This window comes from Psammomys obesus, unplaced genomic scaffold (assembly GCF_907164565.1).
Source record: "Psammomys obesus unplaced genomic scaffold, mPsaObe1.curated_primary_1811, whole genome shotgun sequence".
Taxonomy (NCBI): Eukaryota; Metazoa; Chordata; class Mammalia; order Rodentia; family Muridae; genus Psammomys; species Psammomys obesus.
In genome coordinates, this window is record NW_026590531.1 from 18,360 (window position 1) to 36,123 (window position 17,764).

The window sequence follows — 17,764 nt, forward strand, 5'->3', positions numbered from 1 at the left end:
TGTCTTTTTACTGGAGAGTTGAGTCCATTGATGTTGAGAGAGATTAATGACCAGTGGCTGTTAGATCCCTTGATTTTGATGTTGGCTGTGTTCATAAGGTTGTGTGCTTGGTTTCTTTTTGTTTTAGTGTAGTAAGGTTAATTTTTTCCTGTGTTTTCTTGACAGAAGTTAATTTTCTTGGGTTTTATTTCCCTTCCAGTGTCTTCTGTAATGCTGGATTTGTGTGTAGGTATTGTTGAAATTTGCTTTTGTCATTGAATATCTTGCTTTCTCCGTCTATGATGACTGATAGTTTTGCAGGGTATCGTAGCCTGGGCTGACATCTGTGTTCTCTTAGGGTCTGCATGGTACCCGTCCAGGCCCTTCTGGCTTTCATAGTTTCTGTTGAATAGTCAGGTGTGATTCTAATGGGTTTGCCATTATATGTTACTTGGCCTTTTTCCCTTGCAGCTTTTAGTATTTTTTCTTTGTTCTGTATAGTTACTGTTTTGATTATTATGTGGTGGGAGGATTTTCTTTTCTGGTCAAATTTGTTGGGTGTTCTGTAGGCGTCATGTATCCTTATTGGCTTCTCCTTTAACTTGGGGAAATTTTCTTCAATGACTTTGTTGAAGATATTTTCTGGGCCTTGGAGAAGGGAGTTTTCTTTTTCCTCTATTCCTATTATTCTTAGGTTTTGTCTTTTCATATTGTCTTGGATTTCTTGGACCGTCTGTGTCAGGAATTTTTTGGATTTATCATTTTCTTTGACAGATATATCAATTTCTTCCATTGTATCTTCTACACCTGAGATTCTTTCTTCCATTTCTTGTATTCTGTTGGTTATGCTTACCTCTGTAGTTCCTGTTTTCTTCCCTAAATTCTTCCTCTCCATTATTTCCTCCATTTGTGTTTTCTTTAATTTTTCTAGTTCTATCTTCAGGTCTTGATTTGTTTTGTTTACTTCCTTCACCTGTCTGCTTGTATTTTCTTCTTTTTCTTTTAGTTCCTTCAACTCTGTCTCTTTTATTTCTTTCAGTGATTTATTTATTTCTTCTCTGAAGGCCACAGGCTGTTTGGCTGCATCTTCCCGTATTTCTTCACAGATGGCCATAATCTGCTTTTCTTTAACTTCCTCCATTTCTTTATGGATAGCCATGATATGTTTGGTTTTATTTTCTTCTAATTCTTTATGTATTTTATTTGTTTCCTCTATTTTCCTCTTTATCATAGATGTAAGGTCATCTTCTTGATTTTCTATTATGGTGCATTGTCCAGGGCTGTTCGCCCCTGGATGGCTGGGTTCTGGAGATGCCATATTGCTCTGTCTTTTGTTGGTTGAGCTTTTACGCTGACCTCTACCCATTGGGCTGATTTAGGTGTTGGCTGTTAGTTTCTGTGCTTCCTGGAGTCCTGGGGTAGGGAGAATCCCCTTGGCTGTAAGATGATTTTTCCTGAAGGAGTCCTTCTCTGCTTTTTGGTTATGGTCACTGTATGGCCAGTGTTTCTCAGGAGTTGCCACTGCTCACTTTAGGTTTATAGCCCTGAGTAGTAGCTGTGGTCTTTGTTAGGCGGGGGGGGGGGAATCTCCTCTTACCCATAGAAGTTCTCAAGACAGCTGCCCCACTGCTGGGTTTCTTGTTATAATTTGGTGTGCTGCTGCTCACTAAATTTCCAGGTACAGTTCTCTTGAAGAACCTGCTGATTCCCTAGCTGTGGGGTTTTCTCTCAACACGGAAACTCAGACTGTTATCATGGGGCGCACAGTTCTGTCCGGGAAAGTGAGAGATGCACTCAGCAAGTGTCTGGGCCAGAGGCTGAGTTCTCCGCTCTGGGCCTGGAGGATGTGCACCTAGGTTGAATTGGCGCCTGGGGGCGCTGCTCTGGTCTGGAGGCTGGGTGCCTCACTCTGGACCAGAAGCTGTGTGTCCCTGTATGTGATGGAGGCTGCAGGTACTGCTCTGTTCCAGAGGCTGTGGGTGCAGCCCTCTTGAAGGACCCGGGAATCCCACAGTTTTGATTGTCTACCTAGGGATAACTGGTTGATCCTTGGCACAGTATGTGAGGGCTGCTGTAATGGCTCTCTGGTTTTTGTAGGTCTGAGGATGCAGCTGTGTGTCCCAGTGCCCTAGGGGAACTCAATAATGGCGGCTGAGCACAGCGCTTCTGCCTGCATTAGAGCCTAGAGTCTGCTTGAATGCAGGGAGTCTTTTGGTGCTGGGTGTCCTAAGCGTTAGAGATGATGGTCCCCTCCGCTGGGGGTTTCCTCATGCCAGAGACACCCAGTCTTTGCTTTGGGGACCGATGTTCTGTCTGGGGTGGCGAGTAGGACCCACAGGCACAGATGCCCGCTTGTGGCTCCGCCTTTCTGGCCGTTCAGAGCCTTGGCTGCTGCCTAAACTGGGTAATTTTCCCTAGACCGTTTCGGGGTGGGGGTGTCGGCTGAGTGCTCTGAGATCAGACCAACCGTTTCCCTCCCTGTGGGTTTGTACCTGACAGTGAAACGCAGTCTCTGGTGCCCTGGTGCCCACAGTTCTATCTGAGGCAGTGAATCAGGCCCACAGGCAGGGCTCCGTGCAGGCGCCTGGGTCCCGGCTCTGGCTCCAGGCTGGCTCTTGGGGCACCCGCGGAACCCGAGTCTTTTCCAGGGGATGTTTGGGTGACCTGAGGTCGGTCCCAATTGTTTCCTGCTCCGTGGGGTTATCTCTTGACTGGGAAATCCAGTCTATGGTGTTGTGGGCCCACAGTTCAGTCTGGGACAGTGACCAGATCATGCTGGCGTGTAGCTCTGGGCTAGCGACCAAGCGCCTGGCGGAACCCAGATCTCTTCCGCAGTTTAGCCGGGTGAGTTAAAGCTGATTGAATCCCCCACTGTGGGGTATCCTCTCACCTGTGAAACACAATCGCTTGTGTTTTATGGCCGCGAGTTCTGATTGCTGGTCACTGTGCCAATCCTGCTGTGCTTCTCCTCAGAATGAGAGTTCCGACTCATGGATTTTTTAAATTGACAATGAACACTAATTGCTATAATGTCTGACTATTCACGAAAAGTATTTCACAACACACTGGTAACATCCTGTTTCACTATTCTGGCAGATTTTATGAAGTTACCTCACTTACATGTTTAGTTCAAGATTTTTTAAATTAAAATTTTATTTTATATTAATTATAGTTTATTCACCTTGTATCCCAGCTCTAGCCCCCTCCCTCATTTCCTCCCAGTCCCACCCTCCCTCTTTCATTTCCTTCCTTGTCCCTCTCCAAGTCCCCTGATAAGGGAGGTCCTCCTCCTCTATCATCTGACTCTAGCTTATCAGGTCTCCTCAGGACTGGTTGCATTGTCCTCCTGTGTGTCCAGGCAAGGCCGTTCCCTCCTCGGGAGGGAGGGGTCAAAGAGCCAGCCACTGAGTTCATGTCAGAGACAGTGTCTGTTCCCCTTATAGGGTCCCACTTGGATACTGACTTGCCATGAGCTTCATCTGAACAGGAATTCTAGGTTATATCCATGAATGGTCTGAGCAGGGGTTCTAAGTTATATTCATGAATGGTCCTTGGTTGGAGTATCAGTCTCAGAAAAGACACCTCTGCCCAGCTATTTTAGTTTTGTTGCTCTCCTTGGGGAGTTCCTGTCCTCTCCAGGTCTTACTATCTCCCCCCCTTTTCATAAGATTCCCTGCACTCTGCCCAAAGTTTGGTTATGTGTCTCAGCATCTGCTTTAATACCCTGTTGGGTAGAGTCTTTCAGAGGCCCTTTGTGGTTGGCTCCTCTTCTTTTTCCTGTTTTCTCTTTCTTCCAATCTCTATCCCATTTGTCTTTCTGAGTGAGTACTGATCATCTTATGCAGTGTCCTCCATCTTGGTTAGCTTCTTTAGATCAAATATATGTAGAATAATTAAATAATTTGAAACGTTAAGTACTGTAGACAATGGCATATGAAAGATACTGCTGAAAAGTAGAAAACTACCAGAAGAATTTTTTATAAAAGCAAAAAATTCTGTACAGAACTTTTCACCCAAGTACAGATTTTTTCCCTTTAAAAAAAAATTCTTCTTGTAGTTTTCTATTTTTCCACAGTATCCTCCATATGCCACTGTCATCAGTACTTAAAGTTTCAATTTGTTTGATTATTCTACATATATTTCATCTAATAGCACCTTTATAATTATTACACTTTGTTTACATTCATATTTACATTTATATCTAATAACTTTGTATGCATTGTGAATGTGAAGCTACAGCACTCTTATTTAGAGCATATAGCCATATTGGTTTTCAAGGTAAAGTCATGTTTGTTTTGTTTGTTTTTTTAGAATTCTAAGCTGCTCAGGTATCCTTCCCAGTCTTGTAGTTAACTCAGAGCAAGTCACCTATTTCTGAATTCATTTTCTGTAAGTGCCCACACTTGCTTACTGGACCAAGGTTACCAATATGGCAATAAGGAAATAAAACAGGCCAGTTGAATGGGCCACAACAAGACTGAGTCTGTAACAACTTTATTGAGAGAAATTAGATTTTTTATACCATTATCAGAAACAAAATATAGTGTTAATTACCAGGATCAATATAGTTGTAGTTGCCAGGATACAATGATGTTTTCAAACTTTACAAGGAACACAAGATTAGTATCTAATGACAATTGCCTTGTCAAATTTGCATGTTTCCTTGAATTTTAATGGAACATACAGGGAAACACAGAGTGGCCTAAAAGTTTCACTGCCTGAGGGAGTGTGTCAGTCTCTCAGGAACTGAAAGTCACATTGGGTTCCAGAATTCATGGATTCTAAGCTGTAATAACCATTATGCATGCCTCTCAAAGCAGATAAGCCAGACCAACTTCATGATTCCCTGAATTATTCACTTCTGTACATGTTACAGATTCACTTATGCTCTTGTCATGTTCTGATGTTTTTTTTTTATTCAGTATGTAAACAAATTTTTCAAGATAGGCCACACCATATTCTCTGGTATTAATATGCATAATAACTAATCATTCCAATATTATTAATGCCACTGTGACTGTAACCATTTTAGTAATATTAATGGAATTAATATAAAATTACTTTGCATATAAGAACATTATGAATTTATTTTTATATACTAATATTTAATTTTCATCTAATTTTTAATATATTAATCCCATATATGTAAGAAAGATCTAAGATATTCATTTTGAGAATGTTCCAACTTTTGTAGGGTGTCAGCGTTAAGTCTACAAAAATCAATGTGAATTGTTTAGTACAGAATGAAAAAGTTATTGAGGCAATAGTAGAAAAAGTAAGCAACTATATGACAATTTCTCAAGTTTATTTTAGTGAAACAATAGTATTCATGGTTGTTTCTAAACAGAATTTGAAAATACAAGAAATGTGTTACAAAATGGAGGTAGGAAAATATAGAATATACAACAATATGTTACAACTATGGGTAAAGAATTTCTACTCACATACATTGAATTTTCAATGGTGAGTTTGTCAGACTATAAGGCTTTAAAGTATTTTCCATACCATCTGAGGCTTTGGTGTGTATATCCTTTATTAATGCAAAGCCAATCAATGAATTCTACTGTAAACTCCTAAGGCCACAAGAAAAATTAAAATACATTTGTATTATTTTGATGAATTTCATACCAAATAAGCCCTTCATTACACAAGTTAAATAACTTTTACCATGAAATTTCTTTTAAGTGTGCACATTAGTTTCTATGCCATAAAATGTTGTAACTTTTATTTTATGGTGATCTTTTGATTCCAAGAGTAAGATTTACCTATTTTCAGCAGATGTTTTACATTTTTATGGAACTTTGGTTGAGAGAGTTGTCTTTCTATTTATTCTAGAAAACCATATAAATGACATTCCATATTCTAGAAAACCATATAAATGACATTCCAGGGTTTGTTGGTTTCAATTTTGGTATTGTTTGATGAAAGTACTGATAATGGGAATATGAAATCTTCCTAAGATTCAATTAATGGATAATTAACAATTTTATTTTTCAGCACTGTAATACATATTGACATAAATCAACAGTTCTCTGAAATTTCCATATATAATTATTTTGGAGCCCTGTTCTCTCAAACTTATCATCAAACAGATATTGTCAACTAGACCAAGAGAAAACATAAAGTGGAACTTATCAAGCATCTTTAAGGGCAGCTATTTCAAGTGGCTTGTTGAACTTACAATGTCTAGCTAAACTTGTGATCACCAGGTGTTTTGGATAGTATCACTTTTATGTTATCCAGATTAAGGGAAAGTGACTTGGTTCTATGGGAATTACTGTAGCTGATCTAGCCTCTGACTAGACTTGAAGATGAATACATTTGAAGAGGTATCAGAGGTAGTGACAGTAGAAATAGTGAGCTCTGTCTTACTTACTGAGGACACAGAGAGGAACCTTCTTCTTTGCCTTCAGAATGAAGCTGATGAAATGGAAAGTCCTACTGAATCTCAGAATAAAAGGCCTTGTTTGTCTTCTGAGGTTGATTCTACTCTTTGCACGCCAGCTGTTGTATTCCAACTACCAGAAACGGAGCAGAGCTTTAACTTAATCACAACCACAGCCACAGAGGTGGCAGATGAAGAGCTTACTGGGGGAACTATGATGCAGTTCCAGATTTTACAAAATGATGAACCAAATGAAGTTTTTCCCCAGGCTAATGAGGAACAGTCAATAGCTAGCGAAGCATGGTTCACAGGTAAGGAAGAGAAGGATACTCTAACCAAACAAGAGCATAAATGGAAACAAGGGATGTGGTCCAAAGAAGAAACGGATATTTTGATGAGCAATATTGAACGGTATATGATGGAACATGGAGTAAAGAATGCTTCAGAAATAATTTTTAAGATGGCAAAACATAAAAGAAAAGATTTCTACAGGACTATATCATTGGGTCTGAATCGGCCTTTGTTTTCAGTCTATAGAAGAGTGGTCCGAATGTATGACCAGAGAAATCACATGGGAAAGTACAGCCCTGAAGAAATAGAGAAGCTCAAGGAGCTCTGGCGGAAGCATGGCAATGACTGGATAACAATAGGGGCTGCCCTGGGAAGAAGTCCATCTTCTGTCAAAGACAGGTGCCGACTGATGAAGAATGCTTGCAAGGCAGGGAAATGGACCGAAGAAGAAGAACAGATTCTCGGAGATGTGGTTCATGAATTGACATGCACTGAGATGGGAGAGAAAGTAACCCAGGGTGTGTGTTGGGAAACCGTGGCTGAACGAGTGGGTACCCGCTCAGCAAAGCAGTGTCGTGCTAAATGGCTCAACTACCTGAACTGGAAACAGACTGGAGGTACTGAGTGGACAAGAAGAGATGAAGTCACTCTCATCCACAGACTAGCAGAGCTTGATGTAGCGGATGAAAATGAAATTCACTGGGATCAATTAGCTAACGGATGGAAAAGTGTTCGTTCACCACAATGGCTTCGAAGTAAATGGTGGACCATAAAAAGGCAAATTACAAACCACAAGGACTTTGCATTCCCAATCCTAGTAAAATGTCTTCAACAAATATATGAGAGCCAAAATGCCAGCCTCAGGTTTTGGGAGAATGCATCAGCATGTGAAGTATCAGATAGCAATCTTGGTGTCAGTATTCAGCAAGTCCCCTTTGGAGCCACAGGTGTAGAAGATAATAATACATCCATCTGTCCAGTCCCTATGGCAGGAATGCAAATTACACTCCAGGTTGTTTCCAGTTCCTCAACAGATTATCCTGCTGCTATTGTTGACTAAGAAACCATAACTCTGCTGACTGGACCACAGTAGACATTTGAGATTCTCCCATCTTTCCATTTATGCTCCACTCCCTCACCTTGCACCTATTTCCTTCAAACAAGCTCAGCTGAAAGCCTTCTCTTAACTGTGACCACTTGTTCCACAGTAAGCCTCACAGCTGCTGCACCTGCTTTTCCTAATCCACCACATCTTATTCTTTATCCTCCAAAACATTCTGTTGCACACTCTAATCAATTACATAGGTAGTGTTATATACCAGGAATCATCACTAGAACTGTTGCTAAAAATGATTTTTATTTTTTCTATATCCCAAGCAGAATTGACAGTCACTATTGTAACATCTATTTTTCTGATTTTCGTGGACTTGCAAATGCATTCAAAACACAGACATGCCCTGAAAGAATTATTCAGCTGAGATGTCTCTCCACCTCATCATTTAATGATGCTCTGATTTCTAAATTCAGAGACCCAAACAGCAGAGAAATAGTGAACTTAGCTTTGATTCCAGCAGAATTACCTGACATCAATCAACTGTAAGAAGAAAAATAATTACTTTGATTTATTGAGTGCTTGTTACTGAGGAGTTAGTCACTCTTCATAATTCAGCAAGTGCATTAAGCATGTGATAACAAAACCATACTTCATGTTGCTTTATTACCTGGCTTTGTCAAGGCATGGGATTTTACAGGTACTGAATCCGTCTTGCCTTTCAGAAGTCTCATAATCCAGAACCAGTAAGGATCAAATATCATTGGATCCCTTTGTATAATCCTGTTTCTAAAGAATTAAAGGATATCGGACTTGCTAAAATATTATTAACCTATATTTAGGAACATGCAAAGACCCCAAAGAAGTGCTTTAGTACCTGCAGAGGAATAGGATTGATGCACAAGAGACTTGTTTTCTGTTTACCGACTTATTAGGTACAATAGGTTAGCTATGAACATTAAGACTATGGATTTTTCATTACACTATTTTCAATATATCTGAAAAACCATTTTATGACAGTGAGAATTTGAATTGTACATATCCCTATGTTAGCAGGAGAGAATTTTCTTTCACCTCAGCTACTGGAAAGTTTGTCAGTCATCAAAGCTTAACTACAGTAATATTCATCTCTTTACATCAGACATGATACTTCATCCAGTTGCCATGAGGGCTAAATACATTTCAACAAGTCTGAACATTATACTTCAGTGCTTATTGATTACAAATAAAAGGACTTTGGAGGTGACTTTGTGGTGGCTACTCTTGGTTAGCTCATTGCTGGCAACTGGAGCTGATTTCGGGTACAAAAAGAATAAAAGAAAAAAAATTGAGTAAAGACAATTCACTACAATTTTGCTGTTTGCAGTGGGAACATGAGTTACTAACCAAACCACTAGCAATTGAAATGTTTCCACTCATTAGTTTACAGTTTACTAGTTTACAGTTAACACACTGAAGTAAAATTAAATGGAAAAAGATGTACCCTGTCAGTATCTGATAGCCAGTAAATTATATTAGATGCTGTACTATATCAAACACACAGAAATCAAAGAGAGAACTTATATTGTACCCTCATCAGGCAATATGCTACATGAATAGCAATTTTAAACACAGAGGTTACATCTGTATCTAAAGGAACAGATAAATATCCATTCCTACTGTTTATGTATACATTGGCTTTTAGGTTCTAATTGACATGGTTGCTACAAATTAATCACCAAAAGTATACATATACAATTTGATTTGGAAGAATAAGTACAAGGATAGTTAACTATTTCACAAGAATAAACAACAAAAAAGAATAAGCAATATTACTTGAATAGTGAACAATTTGTGTGTATTATTCAGCTTAAGATGAATAAAACAATCTGTTTTAAAGTACAAATGCTTAAGATACATTTTTTTTCTGTGTTTGCTGAAAAATTCTTTCTGCATGAAGTAATGTTTAGAATAATCATGTGGACTTCTGGTAGAGTAACTCAAACATGGGGACCCTTCACATAGTCAAACAGAAGTCTAAGTCAGAATATGGTTGCCACTGATATACTACATAGTCCACTGAGTCAGTCCTTTGTCATGAGAAAATGTTCAGTAGCTGAGGGCACAGTATCTTTTAAGAAAAGTGAAGCACATAACACAGCTTCTCCCCTCTACTCCTCAAGAAATGGATTGCCTGAAAATCAGTTACATATCATAGAGTAACTTAAGAGTAGGAAATACCCTGATCTCAACAAAATTACTGTCAATTTCAGAGTATTAAAATACTTTTAGTCATGTACATTCATGAGACTCTTCTTTCTACATTGCCTGAGGTGAATGCCCATTCGTTTATTTAACCCTTATTTAATGATATTACTACTTACACAACAGAATAAATATATCTTTATCTTTTTCATTTCTCTCTATATGTACATGTGTAGTATATAATGTGCCTATGTATGTGTGCATGTGTGCTTAACAGAACGATTGCAAGTCAAAGTGGCTGCAACAGAGTAAAGATGCTTTAGAGTCAATCCAAGTTATTATAGGTATTAAGTGAACAAGACCAACAAAGGCAAAACAGCTGGTGGAAACTCTCGTGTTAGCTTTAAGTTTGAGGATGTATAGTCCATGGTAAAATGAGTGTGCAGTCACCAAAGCAAGAATCGGGTCACATTCAAGTATACACACTCAAACTATCTACATGTAGACAGTTGAGTAGATTGATCTCCTTGTGGAGTCTTTTCCTTGATGCTTCTACCAGGTAACAAATGCTAGATTCATGTGCATCCATGACATTACAGTTTTACATGTCTCTCATTTTATGGAGTCTGGGTGAGAGAGTTTTACCCTTTCCTCAATTTGCTTTGTTTAGTATGTTCTCTAGCTAGGATCCTTTATATTGGTTCAGTATGCATACGTACCCCCATAGTTCTAACTTGCTCTAACAGTTATGTAAGGTGGAAGTCTTTTTACTCATAGGAATAACTCATTTGTCTGTATTAAAAGGGTAGATCCTGAAAGACTGTGAAGTTTTTGGATGTACCCATGGGCTACAGTCATACCCTTCTAAACAGAGTCAAATGTGTTTGGAAAATGGATTCTCCAAGATCACTGCATGGACTGAGAGGTCACTATTTTATACAATATGGAGTAACTTAGAGTAGGACAGAGTATGATCTCAGCAAAATTACTATTTCATGTATTAAAGGACCTATGACCTCTTTTGATATCTATAACTGAGGATCTGTTTTGAACAAAACCAGAATGGTTATTTTGAGATACCATCTAGACGTTTAGGAATAGGAATTGGTTTTCTGAAAAATAAATAATTAAAAGTTAGGAAATACATGGGGGGGGGATACTTGGAAAGATATCATATGATACTGGAGGAATTATGGTCACTTCTTAGGGTTACTAGTTTTAGTGTATAAAATTAGTTTAAAGAAGGGTTCACAATGAAAAAGGACAGACTCAAGCAGAATTTGAGGAGAATTTACTAGTGTTTTAAAGGAATATCTCAGAGCAGACAAGCTATAAATCTCACAGATCTGAATTTACAGGAATAAAAGTAATTTGATAAACAGTCATAGAGGTGCCAACAACAGGATAATTAGAAAAAAAGGGTGAGGAAGCTTAAATTTGGGAATATTAAACCATAGTTGGGTTATGCCCAGCATCTAAAGAAAAAGATCAAAAAACCCCAAAAGACTACTTATAACTTTCCTAGCAAAAACTCAGAAATATAAACAGACCAAGCAAACCCTGCCAAGGCTCACAGGTGTGTCACTAGGGCCTAGGAAAAATGAGGAGGAATAGTACATCATTTTAAGGTGAATCCATTTTCCCAGGAGTGGTTTGTTAGTCCAGCACTGGCTCACAGTAATAATTACCCTTAAGGGAAGATACAGGGAAATATCTCCACCTAGAGGTAGATTCCGTTCTTTACAGGATTAATAAGTGTTACTTTTGATAAATAATGTGTTTCATGAAAGGGTCTAAAACTTCAACTCTGGAAGTGGGCAATAATAAAACCTGTACACTAACCTCTCCATTCTGTGAGCCTTCTAAAGTCACCAGAGAGGTAGTCTTGTTGTGCATTAAGATGCGTGGGCTCTAGCATAGGAAGATTCAGTATACCTGTCAGTATAACTGTCCCGAAGGTCCCACTTGGCTTGGATAATAGTAGAGAGGAAATTTCCCTCCTGCTATGGAAGACAAGGTTTGACAGTGGAGCTATTTTGACAGTGGAGTGATATAGAATATATTCTTATAACCATCTCTGTGATGTCAATAATATAGTGCTCCTAAATACAGATGTGGAGGTTTATTCTATTGTAATAGCCTAAATAATAAATAAGTCTTTTTCTCTATTATACTAGTTGGTTCATTTGCTTATACACTTACATTTAACTGTAAGTTCCTTTAGATTTTAACTCAAAACTTTCACAGCCATATTCAGTACTATTTTCTGAGAACAATGTGGTTGAGAGCACTGTCTGTTTTTCCAAAGTACCCAGGTTTGATTCCCAGCATGCACATGGTTGCTCTCAACTCTTAGTAATTCCAATTCCAGGAAGTTTGGTATTGTCTTCTAATTTCACTGAACACCAGGCACACACATGTTTTATATATATATATATACATGCATACATATAGAAGCAAAACACCTATCAACATCTGTTATGCCAGGTTCACGGGACTCTCAGAGACCACCAGGAGAAGACTCCATGCAATTGCAAGAGAGCTTTATTACGAGAGCGATCGAACTCGGGACCCAAGTCTCACTGGCACAGCAGTAGAGAAGTGGGACCCCGAGCTCTGAGTGAACAGGATTTTTAAAGGGAAAGTCTGTGAGCCGGGGGTTTCCATGGCAGCAAGCAGGGGGGCACAAGCCTTGGCGTTACAGAATTGGGTGAAGTTTAGCAGAGCTGGGTGACCTTTTCTGAGGCACATAATCACAACGGCTAAGGCATATAATCACAATGGCTATTTTTCTAAACCATATCTGAAACATTGGGGAGAATTTTCCCACCCGATTCTCAACCGATTCCCATTGATTATTGCCAGGGAGTTTGTCTCTATTTTCTATGAAGCATTTATTCTGTTATATTTCCTGGAGGCTGTTGCTAGGAGAGTTAACTTTGTTTTCTGCCAGGTGTACATTCTGTGATATTTCCTGGTGCCTGAATTCAGTTCCCAGTCAAGATCTTTATTTCAAAATGGAGTTATATTCAAGCTATCTTAAGCTCTTCACATCCTCTCACATTTTAAAGAATGATAAATGTATCCATTTTGTCTTATTCTTTTAACAGGCATGTTTACTTAACTATGATAAGACCAGGATTCCTAAAACATTAAATTTATATTTTGGGCTGCTTAAATTGCAAATGTCAATCTTACTAATATATGATTTGTCATGGGCAGATTACTTCAAATAGTTTCAGAGCAATCAGATGAATGTATCCTTCCAACTTTTTTATTATGCTGTCTTGGGTGATCATAAGATATATCTTGTTTTGCATCAAGAGAATTTCATTCTAACTGCAACAATACAGTACCTTCACTATAGTATTAAAATACAAACCAGACTAATGCCTAGGCCCTAGTACCTGCAGCATCATTTCCCTCTCATATATACCCACATGGACTATATCAATAATATTGTCTGTTAATCTCTAGTTAACAGATTTCCTGGTGTCAGGATTTCTTAACCAGTATATTATTTGTTTTTCACTACTCTGATAAAACATCATGACTAAAAGTTGAAAGAATTAATTCTGGCTTTCAGTTCCAGAGAGAGGGAGTGAGTCCATAATGAGTGGAATAAGAATTTCAATTACAGTTTTAATTTATTTAATTTTTTAAATTAATTTATCATTTTTATATTAATTACAATATATTTGCTTTGTATCCCAGTTATAGCCCACCTCCCTCACTCCCTCCCAATACCACACCTCCTCCTTCATCTCCTCCCTGCCCCTTTTCAAGTCCACTGATGGGGGAGGTCCTCTTCCCCTTCCATCTGACCCTAGCTCATCAGGTCTCTTCAGTACTGGCTATAGTGTCCTCCTCTGTGACCTAACAAGGCTGCTCCTCCCTCAGGGTAGGGAGAGGTCAAAGAGTCAGACGTTGAGTTCATGTTGGAGACAGTCCCTGTTTCCCTAATTAGGGAACCCACTTGGATACTAAGCAGCGATGGGCAACATCTGGGTGGGGGTTCTAGGTTATATCCATTCATGGTCCGTGGTTGGAGAAACAGTCTCAGAAAAGACCCCTGGGCCCAGATATATTTGGTCCTTGTGGAGCTCCTGTCCTTTCCAGGTCACACTAACTCCCCCTTCTTTCATATGATTTCCTGCACTCTGCCCAAGATTTGGTTATGAGTTGCAGCATCTGTTTTGATACACTGCTAGGTATAGTCTTTCAGGGGCCCTCTGTACTAGGCTCCTGTCCTGTTACTTGTTTTCTCCTACTTCCAATGTCCATCCCTTTTGTCTTTCTAAGTGATGATTGATCATCTTACCCCGGGTCCTCTTTCTTGTTTATTTTCTTTAGGTGTACAATTTTAGTATGTTTATCCTATCTTATAGGTCTAGTGTCCACTTATAAGTGAGTATATACCATGTGTGTCTTTCTGTATTCTCCTATAAATACTATTGTCCTGATGAATTATGAAATCATGAAGAATGAAAACAAAATAACTCTAGCAAATGGTGCAAACAGCATGTGTTTTAAAAAGCTCAAGGAGTTGGAGAGAAGTTTGCTTGAATCTTTGTTAATTCTAATGACCTCTCTGACCTTTCTTTACCTTCTATGCCTTAGAATCTTTATCTGTAATATCTGTGACAATTTCACAGAAATTTGGATTAATGCAATAAATTAATTGTATTTAAAAACAAAACAAAACATAACAAAACAGTTTAATTAGAGCCAGAAGCTCAATGATTACAGTTTCAACCATTGCCACAAAGTTGAGAGTTAGAGAGAGTCTATAAACTCAAAGTGTGATCCCAGTGATTTGTTTTTTATAGCAAGTCTTCACCACCTCCTCAAACAGTGCTGCCAACAGGGAACCAACTGTTCAAATATCTGAATCTATGGTAACATTTTTCACATAAACCAACAGGTAGTTGTATACATGACAGGTGTGCTGGCGGCTAAGAATCTTGTTATCCACATGCTTCCCTGTTTTCTGATAGTAAGTCAGCGCTTAACAAAGGACTCCTGCTGTAAAAATCCTCTTTCCTCAGAACATTACAAGAATGGACATGATTTAGCTTCTTGTGCCTGATTCTACTGCAGACCCACTGGCAAGTTGTTGCTTCTCTGCCCACTGCATTAGTAATCTTTCTAATAGTTTTTTTTTTCTCACCCTTAATTCATCTTAGTGTTCCCCTTGAACCCATAATCCTAAAACCTTTCATAAGGTAAGAATAAGACCTTTCACATGCATTGGACTCTACTAAAACAGATTAGAGTTTGTGGGCTGCCCCACTTTGGTGAACAGTTTTAGGTCAACTTGAGTTACCTGAAAGGAGGAAACCTCAATTGAGAAAATACCATCATAAAATCCATCCAAATGCAGATCCATCTGCATTTTCTTAGTTAGTGATTGATGTGGCAGGGCCCAGCACATTGTGGGTTGTACCATCCGTGGGCTGGGTGTCCTGGCTTCTATGAGAAAGGAGGCTGAGAAAGTTATGGGGAGTAAGCCAGTAAGCAACACTCCTCCATGGCCTGTGCATCAGCTCTTACTTTCAGGAACCTACCTGGAAAGGAGGAAAAACAAGAACTTGTGCACAGAGATAAGCTCTGAAAAAGACAAGAAAGTTAAACACACAGTTTACCTCTTCAATAGAATGACCTACATAGACAGTCTTCTTGGAATTCCAAGAATGATGTAATTTGACAACCTTGCTGTCTGATGAGACAGATTCTGCCTGTATCTCCTATAATTTATGTTTTTACTTATCCCAGACCTTTCCCCCTGAATCTTAACCACTGATTTTAACCCATGAATTCATTATTTTTTCTTTTTACTTTTAATTTTTAGAGACAAGGTTTCTCTGTATACTCTTGGCTCTCCTGGATTGGCTTTATAGACCAGGCTGGCCTGGAACTCACAGAGACCTGTCTGCCTCTTCCTTCCCAGAGTGCTGAGATTACAAGCATGTACCACCATGCCTAGCTCATAAACCCATTCTTATGAATGATGTCAGTTTTGATTTTCAACAACCTAAGTGACTTCTATGTTATCTTAGGGACAGGCCAAGCCCAAGAGCATTATATTTATCTCAGTCAAGCTCCCTCAATCAAGTCAAGCCCTTGGGCTCTATCTTTGAATCAACAATACCCATTCTTTTGAAAGAAGCCAGATGTGCTTTGTAATGCATTCCAACATAAACGTGTTTTAAATCTGAATTAATTGTTATATGAGGTTTTTTTTCCCCAAAATTGTGCTGTGTTTAAATATGGATAAAGAAAAATGATCTGGGCCAAACTCTTGAAGTTTTGGTTCAGCATTCATTGCAATTAAATTGGGCTGAGCTAGGTTTCATTTTTACTTCACTGTGGTTGTTTTTCCCTGCCTTCTGAAAAGCCTACAGGGGAACAGCACACTTATCCTGTTTGAGTTCCTGTCCTTACTTCCCCTGATGATGAACAGTGCTTGGAAGGGTAAGACAGATAAACCCTTTCCTCCCCAACTTGCTTTTGTCCATGATGGTTTGTTGCAGCAATAGAGACCCTAAGACACCCTCTTTCTTTTGCAACTGTTTTTCCACATTTTGTTCTTTGGTAAGTATCCAAAGTCTCATGGATGTCTGTTATCTTTAAACCAGGTAAAACTTGGTGTAGAGTTAGGTGAAGTCCCCTCCAACCTGACTCAAAACCAGCTGATATTTTGGAGACATTCAGTATTACCACAAAATCTTGCTGTGTTTCATAGTCTTAAACCAAATTTTCAGACCCTGGAGTCTCTGTTCCTTTCCACAAGGTTGCTCCAGACAGATTTCCTATGGCTATAATGCAGTAGTACACCTCTGTCTCTCTTCACATGATTTTGGCATCATGCTATTCATATTCCAATATGAGAACTTTTTATCCAGGTCACATAAAAATCCATAAAACTTCATATAAAAGAATCAAAACAAATACATATCTGTGTTATTTCGATGTAAATAATATCATTTGTAGTTGTCTAATCTCTCTGGCCAGGTATGTATAAATGCTTATGCCATATAATTTGTCTCTTTACTGTTATTTTAAAGAGCTATGGTTACTTCTAGACATAAATATTTTATGAACTTTCAGTGTTTGTGTTTGTGTTTGTGTTTCAGAACTGATTTCCTCAGTTTTTGTTTGCCTGAAATGGTAGTTTGAATGAAAATAGCCCCTATAGGCTCATAGGGAGTGACATTATATGAAACAATTATGACTTTTAAGGCCTTGTTGGAGTAGATGTAGCCTTGTTGGAGAAAGTGTGTCAATAGGAATGGACATGTAGGAATATTTTTGCCTATTTATTTTTTCATATATATAGTTGAATTCATGGTAGAAGCCAATAAAACTCAACACTTCAGAGACAGAAGCTTAAAATGTCAGTTTTATTTTCTGAGTGTGCAGGGAAGCAACCAGTTATTGGCCTGAACTGTGTTCATGAAATGAAGTTGTACAACATTTTCAAAGGATTGGAACACAAAGCAAAGGGAAGCAGGGTGAGCTATTGCATTGACCAATCATATGTTGACACAAGGGGTTGAACAAGGAAGTAAACATGGAGGACTAGGCCTTTCCAGGTCCCTTAGTTTCAGAACCCTTGCCTCTGCATTTTTGCAGTCAAATTCCCTCTTGGACTTTGGCCTGGAATTTAGAATGACAGGGAAACAAATGAATAGGCAAGCTTTAAGTCAAGACAGGCAACACATTTACAATTAGTGTATCTTAATTTAGATAAATAATAATGGCAACTTCTTTCTTTACATCTTTTATTGGTTAGCAGAGAAATATGAAACACCTGAAGAATAAGGATAGGAGCTGATTTTGATGCCTGCGAAAATTAATTCACTTTTGACCAT

General features: G+C 38.7%; 1 protein-coding gene across 1 annotated transcript; it reads left to right on the plus strand.

Moving 5' to 3' along the window:
* Positions 1-6,407: 6,407 nt before the first annotated feature.
* On the plus strand, positions 6,408-7,715 carry LOC129677220 (cyclin-D-binding Myb-like transcription factor 1). Its single transcript, XM_055607877.1, has one exon. The coding sequence runs from the start codon at positions 6,408-6,410 to the stop codon at positions 7,713-7,715; it is 1,308 nt and encodes a 435-aa protein (XP_055463852.1).
* The last annotated feature ends 10,049 nt before the right edge of the window (positions 7,716-17,764 follow it).

What these genes read in the sequence shown, in the direction of transcription:
- LOC129677220 (XM_055607877.1), top strand. Translation starts at nt 6,408, where the DNA reads ATGGAAAGTCCTACTGAATCTCAGAATAAAAGGCCTTGTTTGTCTTCT.